This window comes from Vidua macroura, chromosome 4, assembly GCF_024509145.1.
Source record: "Vidua macroura isolate BioBank_ID:100142 chromosome 4, ASM2450914v1, whole genome shotgun sequence".
NCBI classification, from domain to species: domain Eukaryota; kingdom Metazoa; phylum Chordata; class Aves; order Passeriformes; family Viduidae; genus Vidua; species Vidua macroura.
The window spans coordinates 61,728,869-61,756,267 of record NC_071574.1 but is presented as its reverse complement, the minus strand read 5'-3'; the positions used below and the strand labels follow the sequence as shown (position 1 = coordinate 61,756,267).

The window sequence follows — 27,399 nt, the reverse complement described above, 5'->3', positions numbered from 1 at the left end:
TGGAGCTGATATATTTATTGATGCTTTATTATTTATTACAGTGTTTATCTACAACTTTATGACTCACATGTCTTTCTTTTGAGTATTTTTTAATTTTTTTCTCTCCCTACAGCTGTTCCCTTGTGAATTAATTTGTTTTGGTTTTGCTGTGAATCAGTTCTCATAGTTGGTTGTTTCAGATACTAGATGATCAACAGTAAAACTGGCTATTTTGTAATTATGTCATGAAGCAATTCATACATGTGCAGGTAATATACAATAATTAAATACCTTACCTCTATTGCCATGGAATGGATCTGCTCCACAAAATTATAAATGTACAGCTTTTCTAAAAATGAAGGAGTTTTAAAAAGAAATGGTTCACTTGTAACTCCAAATATTACAGGCAGTCTTTATAGAATTTAAAAGTTTTTGACTTTTAACTCTCATTTTAGTGTTGGGCATTTTTAGTGTGATGGGAAATACTAAGGGTTTTTTTTCAGAATTTCCTCATATCCAATAATCAAGTGGTTTATTTATTGATATGTATATATTTTCCCCCTACTTTTGCTACAAGTGAAATGTTCAAAGTATTTTTCACAATAATGACATTGCTTTAAGTATTTTCTCCAGCCTATAAACCTTTTTGCAAAATCAAAATCACTGTTGTTTTGCTAATATATTTTCATTTCTTGAAATGGCATGGGTGAGTGTGTGCATGCAGGGTTAAAGCAAGATATGTTTTTGACCTGAGTTACCTAAAAGTCACTGTACAGCAGAGATGTAGCAAAAAAATCCCATAGGTAGGTAGGTTTTATTGTCACTTCCAATTAAGCTGCTGCTGACCCTCATGACTTTTATAAGTCACTTCTGCCAGCCTTTGCAAAGTCAAGAGTTGACACTTGCTTTGTTTACCTGCCACCATCTTCTTTACCTCCATAAAATGTACCTTCTTTTTTATGAAACTGTATCTTCAGATCAGTTTGGAGTCAGGAAAGTGAGTTGAGCTGGCTACTCAGATTGTAAATTTGTCTTCCTTACAACTTGAAGTAGCACCATTTCTTTAGCTTTATTTTCAACTTCCAGTATTTATTTGTAGTATTACTGTTACATGGTTGTAAGCTGCAACCAGTATTCAGTGGGGGAGGAAAGCCATGGGATGGATGGGCCATCTCCCAAGGACGCATGACCCCTTGTGTTTCGTGGTAAACCTTTGTACTTACAGAAGAGAAGTCTGAAATGGTTTTAAGTGAGAGTAAATACATTAGCTTTCTGGATAAATCTTTGTATTTTTAGAATAGAGCTTAAACCTATTCATTGTGCCCTTTGTTTTGTTAAGTAGGGCAGAAAGATGAAGTGGTGAATGCTGGAGAAAGGATTAGACTATTCCAGGGAACTATTTGTCTTAAGCACCTTGGACATAGCTCTGCCTGGTGGAAGAGCACAGTGCTTCCTGAAGAAGTGAGGAAAGAGTAATGTCTTTCCAGCACTGTGGCACTAAAACTGTGATCTTATGGATTCACAAAGTAGTGGTCTTGCAAAACTAAAGTTGTTTCTCAGGGTTGTTTGGAAGCTCTTTGCCTTTTGTGCTGCATCATATTTATCTGTATGCATATATGGATAAACATAGTGTGTTTAGAAAAGATATGGCTTTTTGGGTTTCTGAATGAATATTTTTAAGTACTGTTTGAAGGGGTCTTCTTTAGTGAAGCAGTTGAGTGATTCAGGACATGACCTTGGAGCTGTCTTTGGCAGTTTGAGTGGAATTAGCTGTACTGTGAAACTATTATGGACTTGTTCAGCTTATGAGTGATGAGGCTGTGACCTGGTGGACCGTGGTGGCCAGGACTGCAGACTGTAAATGGAGCACATGGTAGGCAAAAAGTCACACCTACAGGCTTGATTTTTTGGTACCTCTTAAATCAAAACAGAGTATTTTGACTGCTGATGAGAGCTGTGCTGGACCAAAAGAATATAGTGAGCATTATGGGGCTTTGTGAGAGAGAGAAGACCATACTTATATAGGTATACTGGAAAGAAATCTCTAAGGTTAGCTAAGTCTGGAAAACTGCAAGGAAAGATAAATATTTGGAAATAATCATGAGACAGGGCATTATAGTTAAAACTTTTCAGTATCTTGAATTAAATTGATCACAATTATTTGCTGAAATGTAGGATTCATGGTGCTTGGAATTAATAACAACTGATGACTTTTTTAATCCTTATGGCTCTTTTAATGAACAAGCTATTATCTTCTCACAGACAACCTCTGATATGTATTTGAAAAAAAACCCCAAACAGCAAACTGTGACATCAGGATCTGTGCTTCAGTATCAAGCAGTGGCCAAACATGTAGAGATCTTTCTTCATCTTCTTACAGCCACCTCTCTCCACTACCCTCTCTGTCTAGGCTGCTTCATAACCTGAATCCATTTTTCAGCAACACCCTTTAAAAAAATATTCTCAATTTTCTTGCTTCTCTGAAATTGTGTTGGATTATTAAGATACTTGTGTTGTGTAAGAAGTTATGCTTTCTATTGATTAATAACACTTAAAAACCTTATTTTCTATTTAAATTTATAAACAAATTTTTAACAGTTTAATTTCCATGGAAATTTGCTGCTTTATGTGACTGTGTTTATATAAAAAAATCAAATTTTTCACAACTGATATTGTACTCATTTCCACTAGCTACTAATTTTCTCTAAGCATGCATTTCATTGATAATGTTGTGTAAAATTTTTTAAATCTGCAGTGCAATGCTGCTTTTTCCTAGACACATCTTTTTGGTTAAGCATAGTATTGGAGCAAACTTAAAAAAAAAATATGATATTGAAAAAAATAAATGGTAAGCATTAATTTATACTTTTAAGTAGGGTTTTCCAAAATAGGATTTTTTTTTCTTTTTTTTTTTTCTTTTTGCAATTATTATGAGCAATTGAATTTGTTCCACCTTGGTTTCCAGAATACTTTTTTTCCTTTTGGTTGCACATCTTATATGTTGCATTGTACTGGCTTACTTTCTTCTGAATAGATATTGGATTTCTCTACTGTGAATCTTATAAGGACTTGCGTGATTTTGGTAATCAGGTTTTATACTTTTGCTAAAGCATTATTCTTTAGGTATTTACTTCATCTCTGTTCTATGTCTAGTTCTGCTCTTGGAGATTCTTCCACAAATGATGTTGAAAAAGTCACTTATTTAATTAGAGAAGAGTTTGCACTGGAACCTTTCTTTCTTCTTAAATACTGAAATAATCATCAGAGAAGACCTTGGTTACTGCTCACTGGGTCATTGGGGCTTTTCATCTGTTTTGCTACAAGCTAAAAAAACCCTAATTTTTCAGAGGCATGTTGTGGAGACATTTTTTGGATTTGATGAAGAATCTCTTGATTCAGAAACTTCATCTGTAACTTCATACAACACAGATAAAACAGACAGGACACCTGCAACACCAGAAGAAGATTTGGAAGATGTAAGTGGTAATTGATTCATTCTTCTTTCTACTTCCTGAATAAATACAAACTTTCAGCTATTGTACCACATGAGCTGTGAAAGATTTGGCAGAGAATTCCTCTGGGCTATTTTCAAGTTTGGTAACATATACACTTTGCAATAAAATTAATAAGATAATATTCCGCCTGACAGATTGGGCAGATATTGGTGTGAGAAATATTTTTTTTCCTCAAAGTCTTTCTTATTAGTCATAAGAAAATGAATAGGCATATTGCTTTGCCAGTAGTCAACACTTACTAGACAATAGCTTACCTTTCAACCTTATAATTTATTTGACTGTTTTGATACAATCAGGATTTTCTTTCTTTGCTCACAATACTCAGAGAGTCCTTTGCAATGCAGGCTTTGAAGGCTTAAATGATCATAGGTAGCAAATAGCCAGTGACATGTTTTGTCTCAGCTCTGTGATACACACTGCTGCTGGCCTACTTTGGAAGATGGTGTGAGTGAGCACAAAGCACGAATTAGATGCTCTTTTTCATCTTTCTTTCTTGTTCACTAACAAGAATTAATACTCCTCAGAAGAAGCTTCCTTTTTTTTCCTAGGTTTAGTGTCTAATAATATTGTAATCTCTTTTCCTTAGAACTCAAGTTCCTGGAGCAAAAATTAATTAAAGCAAAGGATATTTCTTGTCCTCAGCAGTATACGAAAGACCTTATAAGTGTAAAAGTTAGTGGCTCAAAACTCAAAGAAAATAAAGACTTTGAAAATACTTCGTATTAAAAGAACAAATTTAAGAAAATATCTTTGAAATAATTTTGAAATGTAACTTCTGTGCTTTACCCTGGCATTGTAGAGAACAAGTGTAAGGAAGGAAGGGTGGACTGCATGAGAAATAGAACAAATACCTTCTGAGACCCCTCTGGCTCTAGAGTTGCTGAAGACAGTGTTGCACAAAACTGTTTCCTCTCTTCTTTTCCCAGACAGTTTTCCCATTTCTGTACATTGCTGTCTTACATGGCAACTTACACTGTCCTTAAATTGTGTGGTAGACACAGTTACTCATCATCCTTCCTTCCTTTCCTTTCCACTTGTTTTAGGATTTTATACCTTTATTAAATTTTGAGACTTAGTATGAGTTGTGTTGCTTGTCTGTGAGTCTGTCTTCTGTACAGACAAACCCATTATTAAATGTATTTATACTAACCCACTTTTTCCCCCCTTTTCTTTAAGAGCACGCCTAAAGAAGAAGCTGAACTCAGGTTTTGCCAGCTAACGAGAGAGTATCAAGCTTTGCAAAGAGCATATGCATTGCTCCAAGAACAAGTTGGTGGAACCCTGGATGCAGAGAGAGAAGCAAGGGTAATTTTTTAACTGAAATTCTTTTAACTCTGAAAGAATAGCAAAAGCTGAAACACTTTGTAATAGCAGGAGGTATCTTGGCAGGTCAGTGAAATACAATGTAGCCCAATATTTTTGAGGATTAGACGATATCATAAGTAAGGTGATAATTTAGATTCATCTGGTGCAATCAGAACAAAGATGTCATTATACTTTATTTTAGCATGTATAACATATTAAAGATTTCTATTCTATGAGAGTGATAACCCATTTGAACCTGCAATTTGGATAGTGACATGATGGATTTTAAATGAATCACAGGGTAGGTTGTTACAGGGGAATAGGCACTTCTATATATTAAAAAAAGTATAAAGTAAAGTATATTAAAAATCTCCCAAATCTGAATCAAAAATCTGACCCAACTCTTGGTGCTGGCTCACTGGAAAGCAGTTTTGCACACCAGGAAGTGGGGGCTTCTGATGGACACCAAGCTGAACGTGAGCTGGCAATTAAAAAAACCCTGACTTTCTTCACTCTACAATTTCCCCAAACCCCAAAAATGGAGAAACATATTAAGTGCTGTGGTTATTACATGTTACTGCCTTGCTACATGTGGCCACTGTACTGTGCCACTGCAGTGTGTTGCTAAGAATGCAGAAGAGAAATTATTTTAATGTGTTTAAAAATTACTGGTGGGAAAGTACTCAACCACCCTACACTTCTTCTTTTTTTTTTTTTCCTATGAAATATAGTTCTTATAATAGTGAAATTACTGCTTTATGGCTTTATTTGTTAGATTTCTTAGCATCTTACAAAAGCCTAGTCAGTTCTGACTCTCTTTTTAAGTAGGACACTTAGCCAAGGAAAGCTATAAAGACTTAGAAGATCACTTCTGAAGATAGAATTAGGATGGGGGGCATAACTCCATCTACTGTTAAAAATGGATTTCAGGGGCAGTCATCAATTTGCCAATTATGAGAGGCCATTATATATTTTCTCATCTATTTGCTAATTATGAGAGGCCATTATATATTTTCTTTGCCTTCATGTTTTTTTTTTTAATTTTATTTTGCAGGCATTTATAGCCTGTACTTTTTGTAGACTTGTAAATTGTTGCTATTTCTTTTTAATGGAATTTTGGGTTTTTTTGGTACATCCCTGCAAATCCATCTCTTGAGTGAGTCAGAAAGTAGCTTTTTGCATAGTTTATTTTGGTGGGATGAACATTTCCTATTACTTTTAGATGAAGCTTAAGGTAAGCAAAGACCCAAGGATGCAAAGATGCAGGAAAAAAAAAATCCCTGTAGGAATATTTAAAGTGCTTGGGTGAAAAAAAAACTGAAGTATTGTGGAAAAAATACTTGTGGTAGGTCAAGGAGCTTCAGTGGCTGAGGGTCTCCAGAAACATGTGTTTTATATCCTTTTTTGTTTAGTAACTTGTATGATCCAGTGCCTTTTAGGGCATCACTGGACTTAGGGGGTAATACCCACTGTAGAGTAGTGGTGAGTGTAATGATCGTGTAAATGAGGAAAACTGACCAGCATATGCTGTTTATGGGATATGTGAATTGTTTTGGTCAATGTATTTCATTTACCTAAAGGCCTTTTTCAGTGTTTAATGCAATTCTCTTTCACCCTTGTCCCTTTTCCCCCAGTTGCCTTAAGTTGCTAAAGTTTATAAATAATTTCTTAGAGCTTTTTCAGTTTCTAAATTTATTTTCTTCTTCCCCTGGTAAGAACTTTGTCAATGAATATGGGATGTTAACATCTTTTAAGGCTAGGAAGGAAAAATCCTGTTAAACTGGCAGCTTCAAATATCGTGTAACATAAACACAAAAGTAACCATTTTAATGAAACATTAAAATAGTTTTTCAGGACAGGAAAAACAGGACAGCCCATAAAATAGTCAAAAATAAATTTACTTTTGATTTCTCCTTCCCCCCCTCCCCCCTTTCCCCCTGCTAGACTCGTGAACAACTGCAAGCTGATCTTCTCAGGTGTCAGGCAAAAATTGAGGACCTGGAGAAAGCTCTAATCGAGAAGGGACAGGTAAAAGGCTCTCTTAATGTGCTCTACCACATCATGTTCTCCATTGCATGCAGTGGTGCCCTTGCCATCTTCGTTGCTTACTGGTGTGTTGGTGTGAATGATGCAGCTTAATTGCTACTGCAGCATTACATCACTTAAATACAGGAAAGGATTTTGCAGTCTAAGAAAATGTCATTACACACTCATTTTCTAACACATAATACACTAAAGGATAGTATCAAAATAACCACGGGTACATGCACATTCTGTTCCTGTTGTCATTTGGTGAAGGGCTTTCCCCTCTTTTCCATTTTGTTAGTATCTGTTATAAATTCTAATAAAATAAATATTCTATATTTCTACTGGAGAATATTTTTGGTGTGTACCAAAGAAAAACTTTTAAAAGCCCCAACTTCTAGACACACTAGAGACATGAACACTGACCCTGTCAGGTTAATGGAAGCCACTTATGGTGTTACTCTCCTGGGTTTAAAGTCTCAGAGAGCCCAGTTGCTTTCAGATTCCCAAACCACCACACAAAGTAAAATCAGGCCTTGTGCTTCAGTATGTGTAATATATATAAATACTCACCAAAGCTGTGTCTACTGATGCATATTTAATATTATCTAGGGCCCTCAGAAAGTCTGAATAAGAGTTATGAGTATGCATTTGCAAGTTGTTCAGTTGTGTGACTGCTAGAACACACAGTAGAAATTGGGGAGATGTTATTTTATGCTTTATTGTTTGAAATAAGAATTTAAGTTTGCAGGTAGCTTATAGTAATAAGATAGAGCTAGCTATAGATACACATTTCAAACACTGATGATCCTGTAGCAGTTGACACAACTTACATATAATGCCAAATGAATGATAACACTATTTTTATGGTTTATACTTTGTAGTTAAAATTTTCCATAAGATTCTGTAAGATCAATGCAAAGGTTTGGGGACCATATTCAAATTAAGGACAAAAATAATTTATGCTAGCTTCCAAACAAATTGCAATTTGCTTAGTGAATTTCAATTACTTAAAATTGAAAATATATTATCAACCTAAAAACAATGGCCCACTGAATTTATGGAAGAATAAATGAAACCAAAGATGTCCCAAGCATCTACTGCTGCTATTTTGGTTTGTTAATAAGAAAGATGTTATGGGCAATCAAATTGCTGTGTAGTTGAAAACATTAACAAGATATTTGACTGTACAGTGTATAATGTAAGTACTGTGTATGTAAATAAGATAAATGAATTTGGATATCCATGTAAGGAATTACTTCTGTGATTTTTCTGCAAGAGCATTATGTCAAAAACCTGTATCTGGAAATTAGAATTTAATTAGTTTTCACTTTGAGATTCAGGACCACATTTTCAACTTTGTATCTTAGTAATCCTGAGAGGGTGAGCAGGGATGTGACAAGGAGCACTATGATGTTGTTTCTAGGGGGCTGATTTGTACACTGAGCATTAGCTTTCCCCCTGAGGGGATCACAATGTCGTCCTGGGATCTCTAGCACCTGCTTGGTTCTCCTGAGCTGTTAGTATTTACAGTCAACAAAATAAATTGTTGTATGATAAACTGAATTCTTTGTGCACTATGTGATTTTTTAAAAAAATATTTTATTACTACTTTGCCATTTAGATGTCATGGTAGTGATGATGATTTAGTAATAATTGTGGAATGTTCATTCTGGGAGCCAGCCCCTGAAGTGTGTTTGTAAAGGAAATAATGAATCAAAAGTATATTATTCCTGAAAATTTCCTGAAGTCAATTTCAGAGCATGAGATTAGAAGCTTATTGTTAAAAAATTATGTGAAGCTTTGTTTATAACAACTTATGTGTCATTTCAAAGCAACTGTCAATGGCTTTTGTTAATCTCTCTTCTGGCTGGACCTGTCAGTATTCCCCCAGAAGTAACAGAAAATTAATAATCCATTTCTGTATGGTATATTGAGGTGCATGCATAAGTGAAGAAATTCTTAAAACATACTAATAATGGCAAATAATAAATCTAAAAGTATTGGAGTATGCAATGTGCCAAATGGATGAATGCTCAACTGTCTCAGTGATCTGCTGTGTAAATGCAATTCTGCTGGAGTTCAGGTTTTCTCAGAAAGTGTAGTTGGACTCCATCAAGAAAGATGCAGAAATTTATTACCAATGGAGCAGATTGCTCTGTTTTTCCTACTTGTGTGAACTGGAGTAGTTGAAGCTGCAGTCTCATATAGCTGGGGAACCTTACCATGTGGGTACATTTACCACATCCATGCTTGGGGATATCCACCCAAGTCTGTGCATGCAATTCTTCATTCCTTGACCTTAGAAAAATGCTAGTTAAATACTAAACTAGATACCAGTTTTTTTTTTCAACATTTCTTTCACTTGCCTCAAAAATTCTTGAGAAGTGTAATGCCTTTCAGTACTCATTTTAGTATGTTATTCTTATAACATCACAACCATGAAGAGCCTGTTTATTAGATGAAAAGCATTTTTGTGTATGAGTGGAAAAAGGGAGAGAGAACAGTACAAATGAAATTGTAGTAGATATTAAGTAGCAAACTAAAATGTTTTAAAAAATGCTAACTGGACTCAATATAATATCATAGTATTTTAGATTGAAATTTTGAGGATATTTGATGGGCTGGGATATCCAGACTTCATTGATTCCTTACACAATATCTTCCTGAAAAAGAATTTTTTGTCCGTAATACTTTAGTAAAGACATTTACATTTAAAATAAATCATCCCTTGAACCTAGAAGATAATTTGATCTAGAGTTAGTATGGCATATTAAGTTTTGGATATTTTTTTAATAAACTTTTTAGAGCAGCATGAGCAAGGTTATGTAAATAGATTTCTCTGTAGGAAAAACAAGAGCAAGTTTGGCTGTTATAATCCATCAAATCTGAATGTCCAGCTATGGCTGGCCATGAGTTTTTGTAGCTTGGATCTTTAAAGGGATATTTGATGAGGCCTTTTGAAGCCATGGGAAAACCTAAAAAGAAAGATGTGTTTTGGAACAAGTGATTAATTGGAAATACAGTTTCCAAATGTCTTGCATCACTTCCCTTCCTCCACAGCCTTGAATTTCTTGTCACAAACACTGTGTATTAGCCAGATTCTCAGATTTTTAGCAGAGGGTGATTAACTTTATATTGCTGATGCTTCTTTTTGGTCATTTGGGGTAATAAAAGCATTTTCATCCCTTTCTCCCTTTGGATTTGTATTGCACTACTTAAAATGGGATGATTTTGCAAGCAAGTTTCCAAACCTTTGCAATGGAAAGCAATAGTTTTGAGTTCAGCTGAGTAAATAAATGTTTTAAAAATTACATAAAGCATATAACTGTGGTAACCCACAATTGCTACATGTAAAGATTTTAAAGTACATGCTAGCTGAAACATATAGGAAACAAAAGACTGCTACAGGAAAGAATTTTTATTTTCACTATAGTATAAAATGCTGTACACCCTTGAAACATTTATGATGGCTTTATTTTTCAGTGTGTGACCATTGTCATTGTATACTTTAATACAAAATTATGTCTAAAATCTAATTATTGTAGCCATTCATTTGTCTTCTTTAACAAAACATATGTACTTTCCTCACAGGATTCAAAATGGGTAGAAGAAAAGCAGCTGTTAATTAGGACAAATCAGGAGTTGCTAGAGAAGGTATGTGGGAATATTTTCACCATTGCTGCCCTTTATCGTAAAAGAAATTGAATGCACTAAGTACTATAAAATCAGCATGAAATTGCTTTATTTCTCACCAGAAACATAAATTTAAATAAAAGTCTCTGATTAAACTACCAACATGCTTTTATAGTCTTCAGGAATCAAAGCTGCTTTTTATTGTGGAATTACATGGACAACCACCAGTACAGCCCAGCTGACTGAGGTTTCTAGTGTCCAACAAAATATACACTTCCACAAAGATTATTACTGTCCTGACCACTAACAAAATTGCCTGTTCCCATCAACATTTTTATAGCTTTTCCACACATTAAGTAATACTGATTGATTTAAGGTTCGTTATATTAACTGTCTGAGATACTCAGAGCTGAGCGTCTGCATTGCTCTTTGTTGACAGTGGTGGGAAAGTTGGCTAGTCAGCTCAGGAAGACAAAGAACTGATTTTGTTAATTAGTAGCTTAATATTAATATAATACAAATGAGATAACCAAATAAAATATCATGATTAGAAGTAGCCACAGCCAGGTTTAATTTACTTGGACACTTACATGAACACTGTAAATGTTAAAAGTACATTATGCCAGATGTTACATTTCTATTTAGTTTTGTACAAAGAAAAGGATCACCCAGTTAAACTAGACAGTAGATCAAAACTATTAGTTGGCATAATTAATAGCCAGTATTGAATTTCTATTTTGTCATTGTTAATACCCCAAGGCAAAATTCTGGCAAATTAAAAAGTAATCATTAAAACCACACCATTATTGTCTTTCATATACTGTAAAAAATTAGATGTCTAATTAAGCAGAGACAATGTGAACAGTCTACCCAAATGTTAATGTAATTCAGTTTCATTTGCTGGGTTTTAAAAGAAAACTTCTACTGGTTAACTTATTTAGATACAATATTCATATCACTTTTATGCTACTTCCAGATTATTACTCTAAGAGAACAATGACCATTTTCTGCTGACAGTTCTCAGAAATACTTTCTGATGTGATATTCCTTTTTATCTCTATGACACAGCCTGATGTGTAATGAAAAACGGAAATAATTAAAAGTTTTGTCTAAACCCCTGCTTACTGCTGTAAGCAGTATCTTTTCTAGTGCTTCCAGGGTGCTACCATGTTGTGTTTGTCTCACAGATTTACAGAATGGAACAAGAAGAGCATCAACTGAAGAATGAGATGCAAGATGCAAAAGACCAGAATGAGCTGTTAGAATTCAGAGTGCTAGAGCTTGAAGTAAGAGATTCTCTCTGTTGCAAACTCTCAAATGGAGCAGAAATTATGTTTGAACCCAAGCTGAAATTCCTGTAAAGATTACTGATGTCTGATGCATGTGTAAGGGAAGTCACTTAGGTATCTATTTTTTAAATGTATCTTGGGATAATGAAATTGATGCCACTGCCTTAATATATTTTGGACAGAATGCTCACTAATGTTTATAAAGATGTAATATAGCTAATATAAATTGCATATCGTTTGGTTTTCATCTAATAAAATATTTTGTTTTGCAATATTTTGCCTTTTTTATTTGTTTCATTTCCATAACTGCTCCTTTCCTGCATGTAAAATCACTTGGTATGTATTCTACAGCCTTGGCTGGCATTGATTAAATTAACACACCTTCTCACATCTTGCATGCAGTGATCTGACTAAAGATCTGACATGTCCATCACATCAATGTAAAATTGCTTTAAATTACATGGATTTAATACTGACAACATTCATATGAAGTAAATTTACCTTAAAAAGAAGACATTTTGATAGCAGATTCCTAAGAATTCCTCTTACCTTAAATCCATTTTTGCATGGTTTAAAGTGGTCATGGACTGGAAATAATTGGCTTCAGTCAATGAAAAAAACCTCAAACCTCTGGCAATGCCGAAGAAAAGTGGTAAAGCAGAAACTTCTGTATGTTAAACTAATATGTTGCTATAAAACTAATATGTTGCTAATATGTTGCTATATTAAAAAAATTCCATACTTTATGTAAATGAAATAAGGAAAATTATTTGTTATTAGCACTGAACATGTAGCCTGTGATTACAACTGAAAGCAATGGTTCCCATCCCCTCACAAACTGGGCTCATGTTGAATTTAGTAACACTAAAGTATCTGTGTGTGATGCACAGTTGTCACATGGTTGTATTGCCTGATGACACATTGTTCAGTTTCAAAGATCACCAGCATTCTTAACACTGCTTAGAATAAACTCTCTGAGAAACCTGTCATTGTCACTCCTCCATTTTTATCACCCAGCACGTTTCACCAAAAATCTTGGCATGTGTAACTTCTCTGATAAAGATGAAAATGTCATGTCTTCCTGTTATGTGGACGTTCTTTTTCTCTGACATTTCTTAATCTTTCTTTCATCCTTTATCAACCATATGTTTTGATGTCGTAGCCCATTATATTCAAAATTATGAATTTAGGTTATTAGAATTCCAGTAGATGTTCAGAAAAATAGATATGCTTTCTAATACGTATATTTATATTTTATGAAAGGACTGTAAAGAAAAACAGAGAACAGTTTAGGATTTGAATTGGCTATTGCACTAGAAATTGCTTCCTAAAGTGTGGGTGTTCTTAGAAGTAAAACTGTCCAAAAAAGATTTCTTAAGGAATGAACAAATATTCTTCAAAACATCCTTCATGAATGTGTTTTTCACGTGGAAGAATCACATCAAAAATAGCTCAGTATGTCATGTAAGGTTTTGTCATGTGCCAAAGCTTGGAAAAATTCTTTCACAGAATAACAATGGAAGTATTCTTGTGTGATTGCAAGAAAAGATTTTTTTCCTTAGTAGACAAGCATGTAGACACCAATGTGACTGATAATGCAATGCTTTAGGAAAGCCGTCAGTTCTTCTGGTAATCAGGACAGTATTTTCTAGCACAGTTATTTCAGAAGAAAATTAGGCAAACCATAAAACAATCATTTATTTATCAATTAAAGCAAGCAAGTTTAGGTAAGATGAATGCAATAGCAACTGATGAATTTTTAACAATATCTAAAATCATAACTGAATTTGGATAAGAATTAAAGTTCTGGTTTTGGTTTACTACAGCTAAGACATTATTTAAGCTCATTTCAGAATTAGACTGTTGATGTAAATATTATTTAAAAAAAACCTCAGACGGGGAAAATTGCATAGACTACAGAGATTTTTCTCTTTACACTATAGTTTCAAATTACGTTTAACCTAATTAATGAACAAGATTTGCCATGCTTGTAACTTGTTTAAGTGAATGGATGCACCCTGCCTGCCATATCAATTAAAGCACCTCATTTGTGATTTAGGAAATGGAGTAATACATGGAGGTCATAGGAACTGAAGTATTTGTAGTAGTGGTCTTGCTGAGAAAATGAAGCTCACGTTGCCAAAGCATCCCCTTGTAATATGGAGATGAAATCTGGTGTTTCCTGCTCATGTTCTCATGGCCAGACAGAATTCAGAGTAAGACCCAATGCCTTGGCTGCCCAGAGCTTTCAGTCCAGTCATTTTTCACAAGCACATTAAAATTTAATTTTGGTAAAAATTGCTTGTTTATTATGTTATTTCTACCTTCTGAAGAAATAATAGGTTGGTATTTTGAAGAAATGCATGTAAGTCATGTACATGGACCAGTTAAGTTTTAGATATACTACAGCTTTAGATTAAAGGGAATTTATAATTATTTGTTTTGTCACAAGGAACATCATACTGTAGACTAGTGCTGCCTTTCAACATATTCTGACATCTCAGCTTGTGGAGTGAATATGAATGAGGATTTTAAATGCTCTAACAGGAAGGCAGACTGTAAAATAAACAGGGATCAGATGCACAGGTTTAATTTTAGTGAGAAAATATTCAATAATACTATTTCATGATGGAGTTTAAATTTTTTTCTGCAGATTTTTCTTTTTTTTTTTATTGTTCCATGAAAGAAAGCAATAGTTATATAAGGTTATAATCAACATAAAAACCTGCAGAGTATTTGAGGGCTCCAGTCAATTAGGGCCAGTGTTGCAAGGGTTCTGCAGCTGGAGAGTGTCAGGTAGCTTTGCAGAAACGGTGTGCAGGGAATCAGCTGGCAGCTAACACTGTTTGTATTGAGCCAAAATTCTTCAAATATGGTAAGAGGAAATAGAATAGATTTGGAATGAGAGTAGGAATCTGCCTTTTTAATGTACAAGTATGTTTTGTTTTTTAAAGGTAGGGAATAAATGCTAATGTATAATCACAAATGTTGTTTTTAAACAAATCTTTCCTCAGGAGAGAGAGCGAAGGTCACCAGCATTTAATCTTCATATAACCACCTTCCCTGAAAACAATGGAAGTGCACTTCAACTGTTCTGCCATCAGGAAGGAATAAAGGTATATGCAGAACACTGGAAACAGCTGGATGGCTAGGAACCTTTCTTGAATGACCAGTCTAATATCCAGACAAATGGTTTGACACCAGGGAAGAAAATGAAAAAAAAAAATTAATATGAAAAGATATTTTTAACTGGGGAAACAGTTTCATAAGAATATGATCTGGTCATGTCAGGAGATCCTCAGTGAAACTGAAGGCTGGTCAATCAAGATCATTTACATTTAGTCTAGGGAAGAATCTTGATGTTAATGTGATTCCTTGCCAGGCTTGCTACAGTACGTGGTTTGTGATATTAAATGTCTTCATCTGAGTTCAGAAATACAACATTCAGTCCTTTTTTTACACCCAATTTAGTGAAGGCTTTTCTTTATTGAATGAATATGCTTAAGTTATTTGCCAAGGCCAAGGCCTTGAAGCTTGAGGTGCCTGACCCAGAACTCATTCAGATAGGTGGAACTCCTTTAGAACAAGAATAAGGTAAACATCAGGATCTCGCTTGATTACCTTCTGATATAAGGAAGAAAGAATTACTCTTTTGACTCCTGTTCCCCCATGAACAGGCTATTTGTGCAACTTGCTTTGTGTGCTGGTTCACTTAAGATTGAATTGTCAGTAATGTTTGTGTTGATTGTGTTGTCAGTAATGTTACACAACAGGGCTGGGTAACTTTTCTACAAGTAACTAAAGCATAATCTCAGTGCCACTCACCAGTGGTTTATGGTTGAATTTTTAGTTCTGTTTACAAGTCCTCTTATTGGAGGCTTGTTGCTATTCAGTGCTTTAATGAGCACAGTATGATCTCTAGAGGAAATAAACAGAAATTGTCCCTGCATATTTTGAGGAAGTTGAGTAGTCTAAAAGAAAAGAGTTAAAATCTGCTTCTTACCTACAGAATTGGTTGGCTTCTCACCTCCCAAAGCACACCAAGTCATCAGTTAGCATATCACCTACAAATAGAGCCAGACTCACTTTTAGCTTACCTGTTGTTCTAATCTGCATATTGGCTGTAGCAGGTACAGTGTACCAAAATCCATAATTCCCTTTTTTCCATTGTCATATGTCATCTGTGCTTTAACAGGTGGATTCTTTTCAATTTGCCTTTCAGTTTACTTACCTGGAAGATGGGGCAATCACCTAAAATGGGCAGACTGAAATAGTTGACCTTTTATCTGTTTTCATGCTTTTCAAAATTATTAGCCATCAGTAGCAATGTAGATTCCAGAATGATGCAAAATCTGATTTCGTTTCTGATTCTTCCTTTATGCATCATATGGAAATAAATTATTAGAATTATTATTTCAAGCTCAATAGATGCAAGTAAATTCCATTGTTCACTAGTGTAACTCGTTGGCTAAAGAAGTTTCTGTTCAGCATTGTCAATGCTGATTGTGATCAATAGTTTTTAATATCCATCCAAATACAAGTGTTTTAGGATCTGCACCATTCCAGAGTTAGTGATGTGCACAGTTAAATAGCTCATGTAGCATTTGGGAACACCCTTGAAGTTTTTGGGAAGAGATGGAGGGGACCTCTCCGGATAGAAAAACTCGAAAACCACACATGGCCCTGTGAAATGTTGGCCTTTTCTAAGTGCTGAACATGAGTAGAAGTTGAGGGTGGCAGCATTTAACAAGGCTCTTTTGCTTTATGTATGTGTATGAAGCATTTTGGACTAACATGGACTGGTCTATTCCCATGTTCTCAAGGCTTCCTGCCTTCAAATAGCATGGCTGCATCCAGGCTGTCAGTGGAAATGATCCCTGGTCCATGTTAACTTTGGTCTGTTAAGTGCAGACCAAACTTGGGACAGCTCAGGAGAATGTGGTTACCTGTGGTTAAACAGTTCCATGACCCTTTCCAACACGTTTTTAAACTTAAATAGAATTCTGGGGCCTAGGAATGGATCCTGGTACAGTGTTGAATACAGACATCATGTGAATTTTATCAGGAAAAGGTTCTTCACCTAGTGGGTGGTTGGGTACTGGAACAGCTCCCCAGGGAAGTGGTCACAGCACCAGTCTGACAGAGCTCAGGAAGTGTTTGGACAATGCTCTCAGGCACATTATGTGACTCCTGGGGATGTGTAGGGCCAGAAGTTGGACTCAGTGATCCTGATGCATCCCTTCCAGATCAGCATATTCTATGATTATGTGATTCCATGAATTTATGCCTCTCTTTTTTTTAATCAGAGGAGTGGTTTTCTTTATTTCAGTGGCTGAGCCTTAATAAGGATGAGTTGCTTAGTTCATTATCTGAGAGCTGAGTGGCAGAGAAATGTGGCTTTCTAATCAGAAAGATGATTATAAGCTGATAAGCTGTTTGGAGGAGGATGTTCTGCCCACTGTGCACATTCCCTTCTGCCACTGTAAGGCTGATTTGAAACTCCACAGTTCTGTTTAAAAAACAAACGACCAAGCAAACTTTCTTAGCAATTATTTGTTTATACTCTCGGTCCTTGTAACTTCTGTAGCTTGATGTGGTTGATGATCCACTCCAAGCAAACAAAAAAAAAAGTCTTTTAAGTCCTTTGTCTTTATGTCTTTTAAACCTGTTTATCAGTTTTGGTCTTTCCTCTACACATTAGCAGGATGATAAGTGTGAATAATACAGGAACATTCTGCCTTCATGCACAGACATCCAGGTTGCTTCATATAATTGAAAGTGACTTTTGGTTTTGTTTTAAAATACCAGTAATTACTTTTGTAATTGTGATGCAAAACTATGTTTCACTTATTTACATTTAAAGTCTTCTCACACAAAGAAGAGAATAAAGGGTACATAAAATGTAGCATATAAAAACTGTTTCTGACCTACTTCATAAAAAAATAAGTGTCAAACATCTTTTTCAGGACGTGAATATATCTGAACTTATGAAGAAGCTAGATATTCTTGGAGATAATGGGGTAACACTTTTTTACTTTTAAATGTACCTCCAATTTCATGGTTAATTTAAAGCATTCTTTTTCCACAGCAAATACTAACATCCAGAGAGTGCACAGGGTGATTTTTACATGCTTGGTTTTTGTATGAAGAATATGAATGGTTAGGAATGGCTTTTACAACATGAAAACTTTTAGTTAAACTGATGGTAGTGAAAAGAGTATTTTTTGAAGGAAGGATTTGGTCTTGACCAAATGATATGGAAAATAGGCACTGTAATAGGCAAAGTGAAAAGATGCAAAACAGAAGGCAAAGCCAGACCAGGTTGTGAATTATCCCTCTTGAGTAGTAATAGTAGCACCTTCTGCTGTGAAGGCTGTCACTGCCAGGAGTGGATTTTCTGGGAGAAAGGCAAGGATAACTCTCTCCCATTTTTCCTCTTTATTGCTAAGTACAGTATGAAATCTTAGTCACACATTTGGGGCACAAACATCCAGGGAGCTGAGTCCAGTTTATAGCTAGATTTAACAGATTGAGGTCTTTTAAATACTAGTTTTAAGTTCTAGATTTGCATGTTATGTTGCAAGTCCTGTGGAGGTTTCTATGGCACTTCCTCTTTGCATTGTTTTCGTTAATTGGAAGTCTGAAGTGCATGAAAGTGAGATTCACTTGCTGCAAGGCTTAGTCCAGTGAACTGGCAAAAACAGGAAAAAAATTGCAAAATCCCTGACTGAAACCACTTAATTTTCTTTGAATGATCTGTTTCATTGAATGATTTGTTGAAAAAGCATTGATTCTTTGAAAAAGTGTTGTGGAGCTGGTATGCTGAAATAGAGTGGAACTAAGCACCCTTGGTTTAATTTTCAGTACTTTCAGTCATGGGATCCTTTTTGGTCATATCTATAATCCTAAATGTTTTAACTGATTTACTTTTTGAGTATGGTTAAAACTTACTGCTCGTGTTAAAGGTTGAATTTTTAATCCAATTTTAAATGCATCTTTTTGTATTTTAGAATTTGAGAAATGAAGAGCAGGTTGCAATAATCCAAGCTGGGACTGTGCTTTCCCTCTGTGAAAAGGTAGAATTCAGTAAATATTTTTCTCTGCTAAAAACTGGCCAAGTCTTCTAAGATACCTCATAACTTTGCCAGGGAAGCATGGCTGTTCTGTTCAGGTCATCTAGATTGGAGCATGTATTCATCCTTACATGAATGTTTGGATTGTGATGTCTTGAGGTAAAGCCAAACTTAAGAAAGAAACCCAGTTTAAAAATAAATACATGTTTTGGAGATATTCCCTTAGCATAAAGTACTAAAAATCCACTTAACACAAGAGACTTCATTCCCAGAAGTGCTGGTGTCCTCAGTGCTCAGGAGCAGTTGTAAGGTGCCCTCTGTAAGGTGCCCGTGGTGCCTTTTGGGCTCATTTCTGTGTGTGACTGAAAAAGCTCAGAGTAGTCAGTGGTCCTTTCCTCTGTAAATTAGTGGGCACAGAGAAAAAGTAGTTTGCACAGGACAATCAGGTCACTCATTTCTGTATGGCTAGTTCTTTACTTCCAGAGAATGTAATCTGTATATGAAAGGGGGGACATTTAGAACTAAGAAAGACTTGCATATTTCTCTGAAGAAGCTCTGTGCATCCTTTTCATATGTTTCCATTAAATCTTTCCTGATGTATTGTTGAAATTCAGAATCAGATATTTTAAATTAAAATTTGAGCACTTTTAATAATTGCTTTAATTGATATAATTTTGATAATCTACTTATCTAAATACCTTAAAGTAAATAATCTACATCAGGTAATTTAATAATCATTAATTTAAATGAGTAATTGCTATAAGCAAAATACAAATGGGGAAATGGGCTAAAATCCCTATGGTTTTTCACTGTGCTGTGGCATAAAAGAGAAGGAATTTTAGCACTTCACATCCAAAAAATGAAAGGAGAAGAACTATAAAAGGCTAAGATATAGACTCACAAAAATACTGTTTGTGTCTCCTGTGCCCTTTGGTTTGTGAAAGGCTATAACAGGCATAGAATGTTCAGAATCAACATTTCATTTTGCATATCATTTGCATACCTTAAAAAAAAATTAGACCTCTAATTTTTGCAAATAGCCCTTCACTTGATTGAGGATAGCTGTGAGAGATGCTCAGGATTTCCCATTTCCATTGATTTCAAAGGTTCAGAATGCTCAAATATCCGTAGTGAGGCTTTCCTTAGGAATATCTTGAGTTGTCACCTTCAAAATGAAGAAAACAAAGATGGTGAAAATAGAATCTCTGGGGAATATGGTGTTCTGTCAATTTTTTTTCTGTAGAAAGCTAACCTGCTAAGCAGATAAAACAAATTTCCATTTTTATTCATCAGTCTCTTAAATAGTGGAAGGTTCAAAATGATGAAGTAATGAATTCACATTTCATAGGTTGTAAACTTATGTTTGAAATTTTCTATACAAATCTTGGGAAAAAAGCTAGTATATCATTAATTCCTTTGAATAAAAGTGACTTCCTAATGAAGTCACAAAACACTAAATTAAGGGATTTGATGTGCAAAGATTACCAAAAGACTTAAAGTAAATATGAGTAGTCCATTGTTAGTAATCAAGGCAGTTGAGAAAAGTGAGAATTATCAGTGGCAAATCTGCTCTCTGTAGTCATGGGTCCTTGTTGAAGACCAGTAGGGAAATCAAATTAAATAATTCAGATCTGACCATTCCCATCCATTCCAATAAACTTAAATCAAAATATTGACATAATCCTGCTGACAGTAATTAAGCAAAAACCTTGTATCCATGCATTTAGCTATTATGATGTGCTATTCTTACCTTTGAAATGCAATGGCTGTTCTTCATTCTGATTGTTTTGAATGTTACCATAATGGTAAGGGATTCATAGTAGCAACTACAAGAGCTTCCATCTGTCTGTCTATTTTTCCCTCTACATTACCAATGTTTTACAAGTGAGCCTTTTCCCACAAAGAGTGCAGCAAACTCTAAAGAATTAAGTGTTGAGTTTTCCACCTTGTCTTTTGTTTAAATTGCCCTCTGGAAAAATGAAGGACTGGAGGCCTGAAGTGAGATGATGGTTTCACAAATCAGGCCAACAAGCATTTGAGTAAGAAACAATCAGGTTGATTTTGCATTCTTGACCCAAGTGTATTTTGTTTCTTGAACTTTACAGAGGAAAACCCCATTTAATTTACTGTAGGAAAGCAATCTCCACTTGTTAGTCTTTAGTGTGTCTCTGCAGTCCTCCATTCTGCCTGTGCTCTCACAACCTGTTTATTCATGCGTGTCTCCAGAGTGAATAGATAGCATGGGAGAAGCATATACCTGGAAGTGCTGGCAACAAACTGGAAAAATGATTGGTAGAACCTTTTTCAAAATCTCTGTTCATTTTCTATTTTTTCTCTTCACATTGCTGTAGTGGTTGAAACAGATAGAGGGGACAGAAGCTGCACTGACACAGAAGATGTTAGACCTGGAGAATGAGAAGGTAAGAAACAATAGCTAAAAATTCATTTAGCTAAAACTTACGTCAAGGGATCGTGCATATATTTCATCCCAGGCAGGTTTGCTGCCTTTCTCTGCTTGACAGAGATGGCTTAATGGTAAAATAGGCAAGTGTTTCTAGAACAATCTATTGCTTGTATTCTTTGGGGTGAGACAGAACTTTCAAATCTATATAGAACAAAAATAGCAAAGATATATACGGATTAGGGCACAAAGGCATAACTGGAGAGCACATTAACCAAACAGTGTGAAACTGTCTCTGTGCTTTCTTTGTATATTAATTTGTCAGGGAGCAGCATCATCTTTTTAATATTGAGGTCTTGCTAGTAGAATTGGCAAGGGCATTTCTTTGCTCTCTGGTACTCAGCTTGTGGACAAGCTGTCAAGACCTTTTACTTCAGATGACCTTTCTTGCCCCATGCCTTCATGCCTAAAGACAGAATGTTGTCTCAAAAAGCAGCTCTGTCTTGAAGAACAAACTGACCTTATTTTTCCATATGTTGAACAGTTTTAGAAGGAGTGTTTTGTTTTATTGGTTTACCATGCATGCTGTGCTTCACATCTTCAAATGGTGTTCCAAACACTGATTAATCCTCACCACACCTTTTACAGGTAGATAAATAAGCAGCATTGCATTCATCCTAAAGAATGGGACAATGAGACAGGGAGGTTAAGTGATTTGCCCAGGGCCACTGAAGAAGTGTGTGTTTGAGCCATAAACAAAAATAGGAGTGCTCAGACTGTGTTCTCTGTTGAGTGTAACCTGTTATACCGATTATACTTTAACACAGATAAGATACTTTCCACATTTAGTATTTCTTTATTTTTAAGTCTTGTTATGGAAAAATACAAAGGTTTGGGGAAAGGAAAGTGGCCACAAATACTAGATTCTTTTGTAAAGAAAAATGGAAAAAATAGGGGGCTTATAAGGGGGCTTGATATATTATCTTCCCCCTTATTATCTGTGATGTTTTCAAGTCTTACTGTGGATAGCCCTCGCATCTATTTGTTTATCATAGCAATCTGAGAATCTGCATCCCTAATGATTGACTCAATGAGTTGAGAAATTATATTCTAGCATGATACTTTTAGAAGGACTGAGCACTGGTGTAGTTGTCCTTGAAACCCCTGTTAAGGGTTTGAGTTCCTATTCTTGTTTCTTTCCCTCTTGCTTGCTGTGGATAGCCTTTACTATCCCTTTTGAGAAGTAACATGATCAGGGCAGCTGCATTGCTATTCTGGGGTCTGGTGGTAGCTCTGACCCATTTTATTGTCTCAGACAAGTGAATGTGGTGTCAGACACTTGTAGGAAAGTCAGGACCAGGCCTGTCCTTTGCTGTGCACTCCCAGTGCATGGTGGTGTTTCATCTTGTACAACAGCCTTGCAGTTGCTGTAAGTCATCCATGTTAGAAAATGAGCCACCTGGGTGGTCATGGTGGCATTCAGTTGCATAAATGTGGTGTCTAATACTGTATCACATCCTCCAGAGTTCTGAACTCAGAGTTCTGGAGATGTCCACTAAGGGCTGAAAAATATGTCCTACAAGACTTGTTGGAGGCCTTTCCCTTCAGGGCCAGTAGCATAAGTAGAAGATTCTAAAATGGCTATTATGGTAATAGATGCCCATCTGTTCCCAACCAAATTTCAGCTCCAAGATCAAGGCCTGACTTATACTTTGGGTTTGCCTTGAATATTAATTAATAGGTAATTAAAAGAATTCCCAGTTTACAAAATAATAGTAAATATTATACTTCTTATACAGACAACAAATAGCACCTTATTCCTCTAAATCCTCTAATACTGGTCATATATTGCTACTGTTACAAGTTCTACACTGGCAACGGACAGAAAAGTTCTCAGAAGTCCACATATATGTCTGATAGCAAAATTTGGCTAAGTGACTTGGAGGCAATCCCATATCCAATAAAACTAATCAGAGCAACATTATTTAAATTTTTAATACTGTTAATAAAGGCTGCAATTAGTGATCTTAAGAATCATATGTATTTAATTTGGCATTTATTCTATATGCACCAGAAATGCAAAAGCTTGTTGATGAGAAAAAAGAATGATAGAAAATATTAAATTCAGTCAAAGGGCTTTTCTGATTTTTGTTCTACTACTAATTCTTTTGAGTGTGAAAACCTGCTTTGAAAGAAAAGCTAATAAAATTAAGTAACTCTCTGATGTTGTAGTTACTATCATCAAACCTGGTCTAGGGGAAGGTGTCCCTGCCCATGGCAGGGGAGTTGGATCAAGATGATAGTTAAGGTCCCTTCCAACCCAAACCATTCTATGATTTGAAACACTAAAGGCAACCATTTGAATGTCCACAACTTGCTTGAAACATCATGTTTTGGATACTGAGTTTCACTGAAACCCCAGTCTGTGGGGTTTATAAAGTTGAGGAGTTTGATTTTTAAGAAAAAAAGTAAATGATCCCTTAAATCTTAGGTATCTTGAAAACTTCTTCAGCTCTTCAGCTAGTCACTCAACCTCTCTGGGCATCACTTCACCTGTTTCAATTTGGCTTCCTGCCTGTACAGGCTGAGGACCGAGTTGTTACTTCAGCTTCAGTAACACGTCACGGGACGGTGCTGCAGAATCCAGCTGTGGCCCTGCATGTTTGGGTTTCCTCCCTAGAACAGATTAGACAACAATTAGGGCATGCCCATGATTTCCTTAAGGGTAATATTTCCATGGGATATTTTCATAAAGTGCCCTCTCTTGTGCTTGTCTTTTCCCTCCCTTGGCCCTGTGTAAGTTATAGCTATTGGACATGCATGTACATCCCCACTCACCTTTTGCTGCACTTCTGTCAGGTCCAGGCAGGTTTGTACACTGGTGTAGAGGTCAGTGCTTTCTAGGTATAACTTGTTAATATGATACACATTTTTGAAGTGCTAATATAGTGAAGTTGATATTCCAAATATCCTTAGGATGAACGTGGTCATTTGCTATGGGTTTTTTTGCTTTCAAGTGGAAAGCTTGCATAAAAATGATGGCATTTATGATTCTTCATAAATTAGGATAAAGAACAAACACTCCCTTGTTTTTATTATTGCTCAGGACCTGTTCAGTAAACAGAAGGGTTATTTAGAGGAAGAACTCGACTACAGGAAGCAAGCTCTGGACCAGGCATACATGGTAGGAAAAGAACAGTCATTAAATTTTTCTATTTGAACAGATCTTATAAAATGCAGGATTTGGTTTTTTTTTTTTTTCTTTTAATTATAAATAGGACTCTTTTTTACTTTATCTTTTTTTTTCCTGCCAGACTAGAAATCAACTATTTCTTAAACAAAAGTTTAGGAAATGGATTATAGTACTTACAAGTGTAACATTTTGCATTGCATTTTTTATTCCATGATATGCAAACATCTTGTTGGTAAATCTTGAAGATGCTTTATGTATGAAAAAGACCATGACTGCTAAAATACACCAGAAATTACTTTAGAACTTTTTCAGTATTTCTTTTCCTGAAGCATTTGTAAGTATTACTGCTGCTAACCTATCCTAAATCAGGAATGCCTGTTCTTCCTATGCGATTCCTTCCTGTGCGATCCTATCCAACCTTACCCTTCCTTGTTTTCAAAAGGGAACCTTGCCTTTTCTCAGGCTAAACAACAATCAAGAATTATCCAGGAACTGGTAAAACTACACACACAACTTTGCTCTAGTGAGACTTTGGGAAATCAGAATATAATGGCCTGAAGCACTATTTATACACTGTAAGTGTTTCTTATGTGGAAAATGTTTTCAGAGAAGAAGCAAGGTCTAGTGCTCAGAGCAGATAACAGAGATAAAAGCAAGCAGGCACTATTTCTAGCACTGTGACCTTGGGCAAGCCATTTAACCTCTCTGTGCAGCTGTTTATGCATCACTAATATAGATGGAATTACCTACCTCACAAAGGTGTTATGAGGGCCAAAGGGATGTGGTCAGATGCTCTTGATCTGAATACTGTTAGTCTGGATGCTGGTTTTTTATAGGATGATACTAACCCCAGTAATAAAGGAAACACTGCCTTGATTCCTTCCTTTCCTCTTGGGAATACAGTTCTCCACGTGAATGTGAAGTTCTTCTGTGTCCTCTGCTTTGCAAAGTACTGCAGTTTGGTCAGTGCATGAGAATCATGTTAGGAATCTGGCAGACAGCAAGAGATGGATGAGGGATTAGTGTATACAAGTGTTCCTTCCTTCATTGCTTAAGGCAGCTTGGAGCTAAGCCAGTGACGTAGACTGTGAGCCATGGATATCAGGTCACTAGGGCCACAGAGAGGGAGAGCGAGATTTCTGTTCACAGTTTTTCCTGGGGTCTTTTTATTTTATATGATGGTTTAACAACTCAGCTGCAGTTGAAGGAAATCTGTTTGTTTAAGTTAAATTTGTAATGTTCAGCATCAGGATTTGGAGTTTTATCAGGTACTGAATGCAGACCTATCTTCTGAATCTTTCTTAAACGGAAGAATCAATCATTTGCTAGAACAGGACCCATCTCCCAGGTGTCAATCCGTGCCATGAGGCTGCGTGCACTCTGTGTGGAATGCTCCTCACTGCTCACGCTTGCTTGCTTTCTGTCTACCTGTCTGTGTCCATCCTGCCCTCCTGCCTTAGCCTTTGCTTGCTAGCCTTCTCCTCTAGCTCTTGGTGGGTCGTTTGCTTGCTGGATTCAAACGTCAGCCTGTCTGTGTGTGATTTGGGTTGCATTAGAAAATCCAGGAGCTGGAAGCCACGCTGTATAATGCCCTGCAGCAGGATCCAGGCAGGCGGGCGAGCGAGTCGCTGACGGAAGCGCAGCGGGAGGATTTGCGGGCGGCGGTGGAGAAGGTACGGCGGCAGATCCTGAGGCAGAGCCGCGAGTTTGACAGCCAGATCCTGCACGAACGGATGGAGCTGCTGCAGCAGGCCCAGCAGGTAATCCCGGTTCTCTCTCCTCCCCCTTGATGTTGGTGTTACCTCTGTGGTTGCTGCCACTGCCCGTACGACAGCATCGCTTCACCCTCACCTCGTGGAGTTCTGTTCAGTCTGGTCTCTGTACAGCTCCCGTGCCAAGGAGCCGTGTGGTGTCAGGACCTGGTTGTGCTGGGCATGGTGCACACACAGAACAAGTCACTGTCTCACCACAAGGTGCTGTTGCACAACCTTTCATGTCTGAGCAACCACACAGTCTTCCACAGGACTCCAATGGGAGCTTGTTGCAAGTTTAAGGCCTAAAGTGGAAAAAGTCAGAATGGAAGGTTGTTAGAGTGTAACACTATGAAAGGGATAAAGGCAGAAACAGTAGTTACAAGAATCCAAGGGTTTCCCCCCCTTCCCTTTTTATTTATTTTAGCTATTTATGAACTCTTTTAAATGAAATTAAAAAGAGGAAGTCTCAGAAAGTCTTTTAAGAGGCCATTTACAAGCTTTCACTCCTGTAAATTCATTCAGAAAAGCCTTGTCTGTCCAAACTGCTTTCTTTAGCACAATTATTGACGACTTGAATTTGGCAAGGTCCTGGCCTATAGAGTGTGGTAATTATGTAGTATTGGTAGCATTGCTAGTGTTTTTGTGCAAATATTCAGTGAAAGAAGAGAGCTGCATGTCTCAGGGTGTTAATTATTTACTTCAGCAGAAATAATTGTTTCCAAGGATTTTGGTTCTCCTTTATAGTAGACTCTGGAAGTTGTAGGCAGACGTCCTAGATCTTGAGGACTGCTTAGATACTCTCTGTGCAAGTCTGAAATCACATATTGTAAATGCCAAAATGTGCTATGCAGATGTGTCCAGAACAATGTTGCTATTTCAGGTGCTGATTCAGATGCTGGGGCAAGAACTGCTTTTAGTTTAGTCCTAGCCTCTCTCTGTTCATGTTGGCTTTGTAGATGAGTATAGATGAAACTGATGTGATGTGACCCAGCACTGTTGTGTTCATCTCCTGTCATCCTGCAGTGGTGGGAAGTGCTTATGGTGGCAGTACCAGACCTGAGCTCTGAGTTCCAAGAAGTTTCCTTTCTCTACTCTTTGACTCTGTTCCATTGGTTTGGAATGTGTAATATTGAGAGCAGATGAACTTGTTTAATGGGTTGTCACCTATTTTTAGTCATCAGCAATGGTGCACAGAAAGCTGGTGAAGGTAGGTACCAGCTGACACTGTT

General features: G+C 36.4%; 1 protein-coding gene across 10 annotated transcripts in view; it reads left to right on the top strand.

Annotated features, from left to right (window-relative positions):
• Positions 1-27,399, top strand: part of JAKMIP1 (janus kinase and microtubule interacting protein 1) — a 142,318-nt gene that overhangs the window by 93,888 nt on the left and 21,031 nt on the right. For 4 of the 10 annotated variants that reach the window (XM_053976219.1, XM_053976221.1, XM_053976217.1 and 1 more), the window contains 11 exons: positions 3,327-3,455; positions 4,671-4,799; positions 6,744-6,827; positions 10,419-10,481; positions 11,648-11,746; positions 14,764-14,865; positions 17,716-17,769; positions 18,760-18,825; positions 21,174-21,242; positions 24,330-24,407; positions 25,973-26,176. In XM_053976219.1, the coding sequence (XP_053832194.1) occupies positions 3,327-3,455; positions 4,671-4,799; positions 6,744-6,827; positions 10,419-10,481; positions 11,648-11,746; positions 14,764-14,865; positions 17,716-17,769; positions 18,760-18,825; positions 21,174-21,242; positions 24,330-24,407; positions 25,973-26,176 (1,077 nt within the window). Of the gene's footprint in view, positions 1-3,326; positions 3,456-4,670; positions 4,800-6,743; positions 6,828-10,418; positions 10,482-11,647; positions 11,986-14,763; positions 14,866-17,715; positions 17,770-18,759; positions 18,826-21,173; positions 21,243-24,329; positions 24,408-25,972; positions 26,177-27,399 lie in introns of those variants that run through there. The other 6 variants (XM_053976222.1, XM_053976223.1, XM_053976224.1 and 3 more) reach the window with 6 other exon arrangements.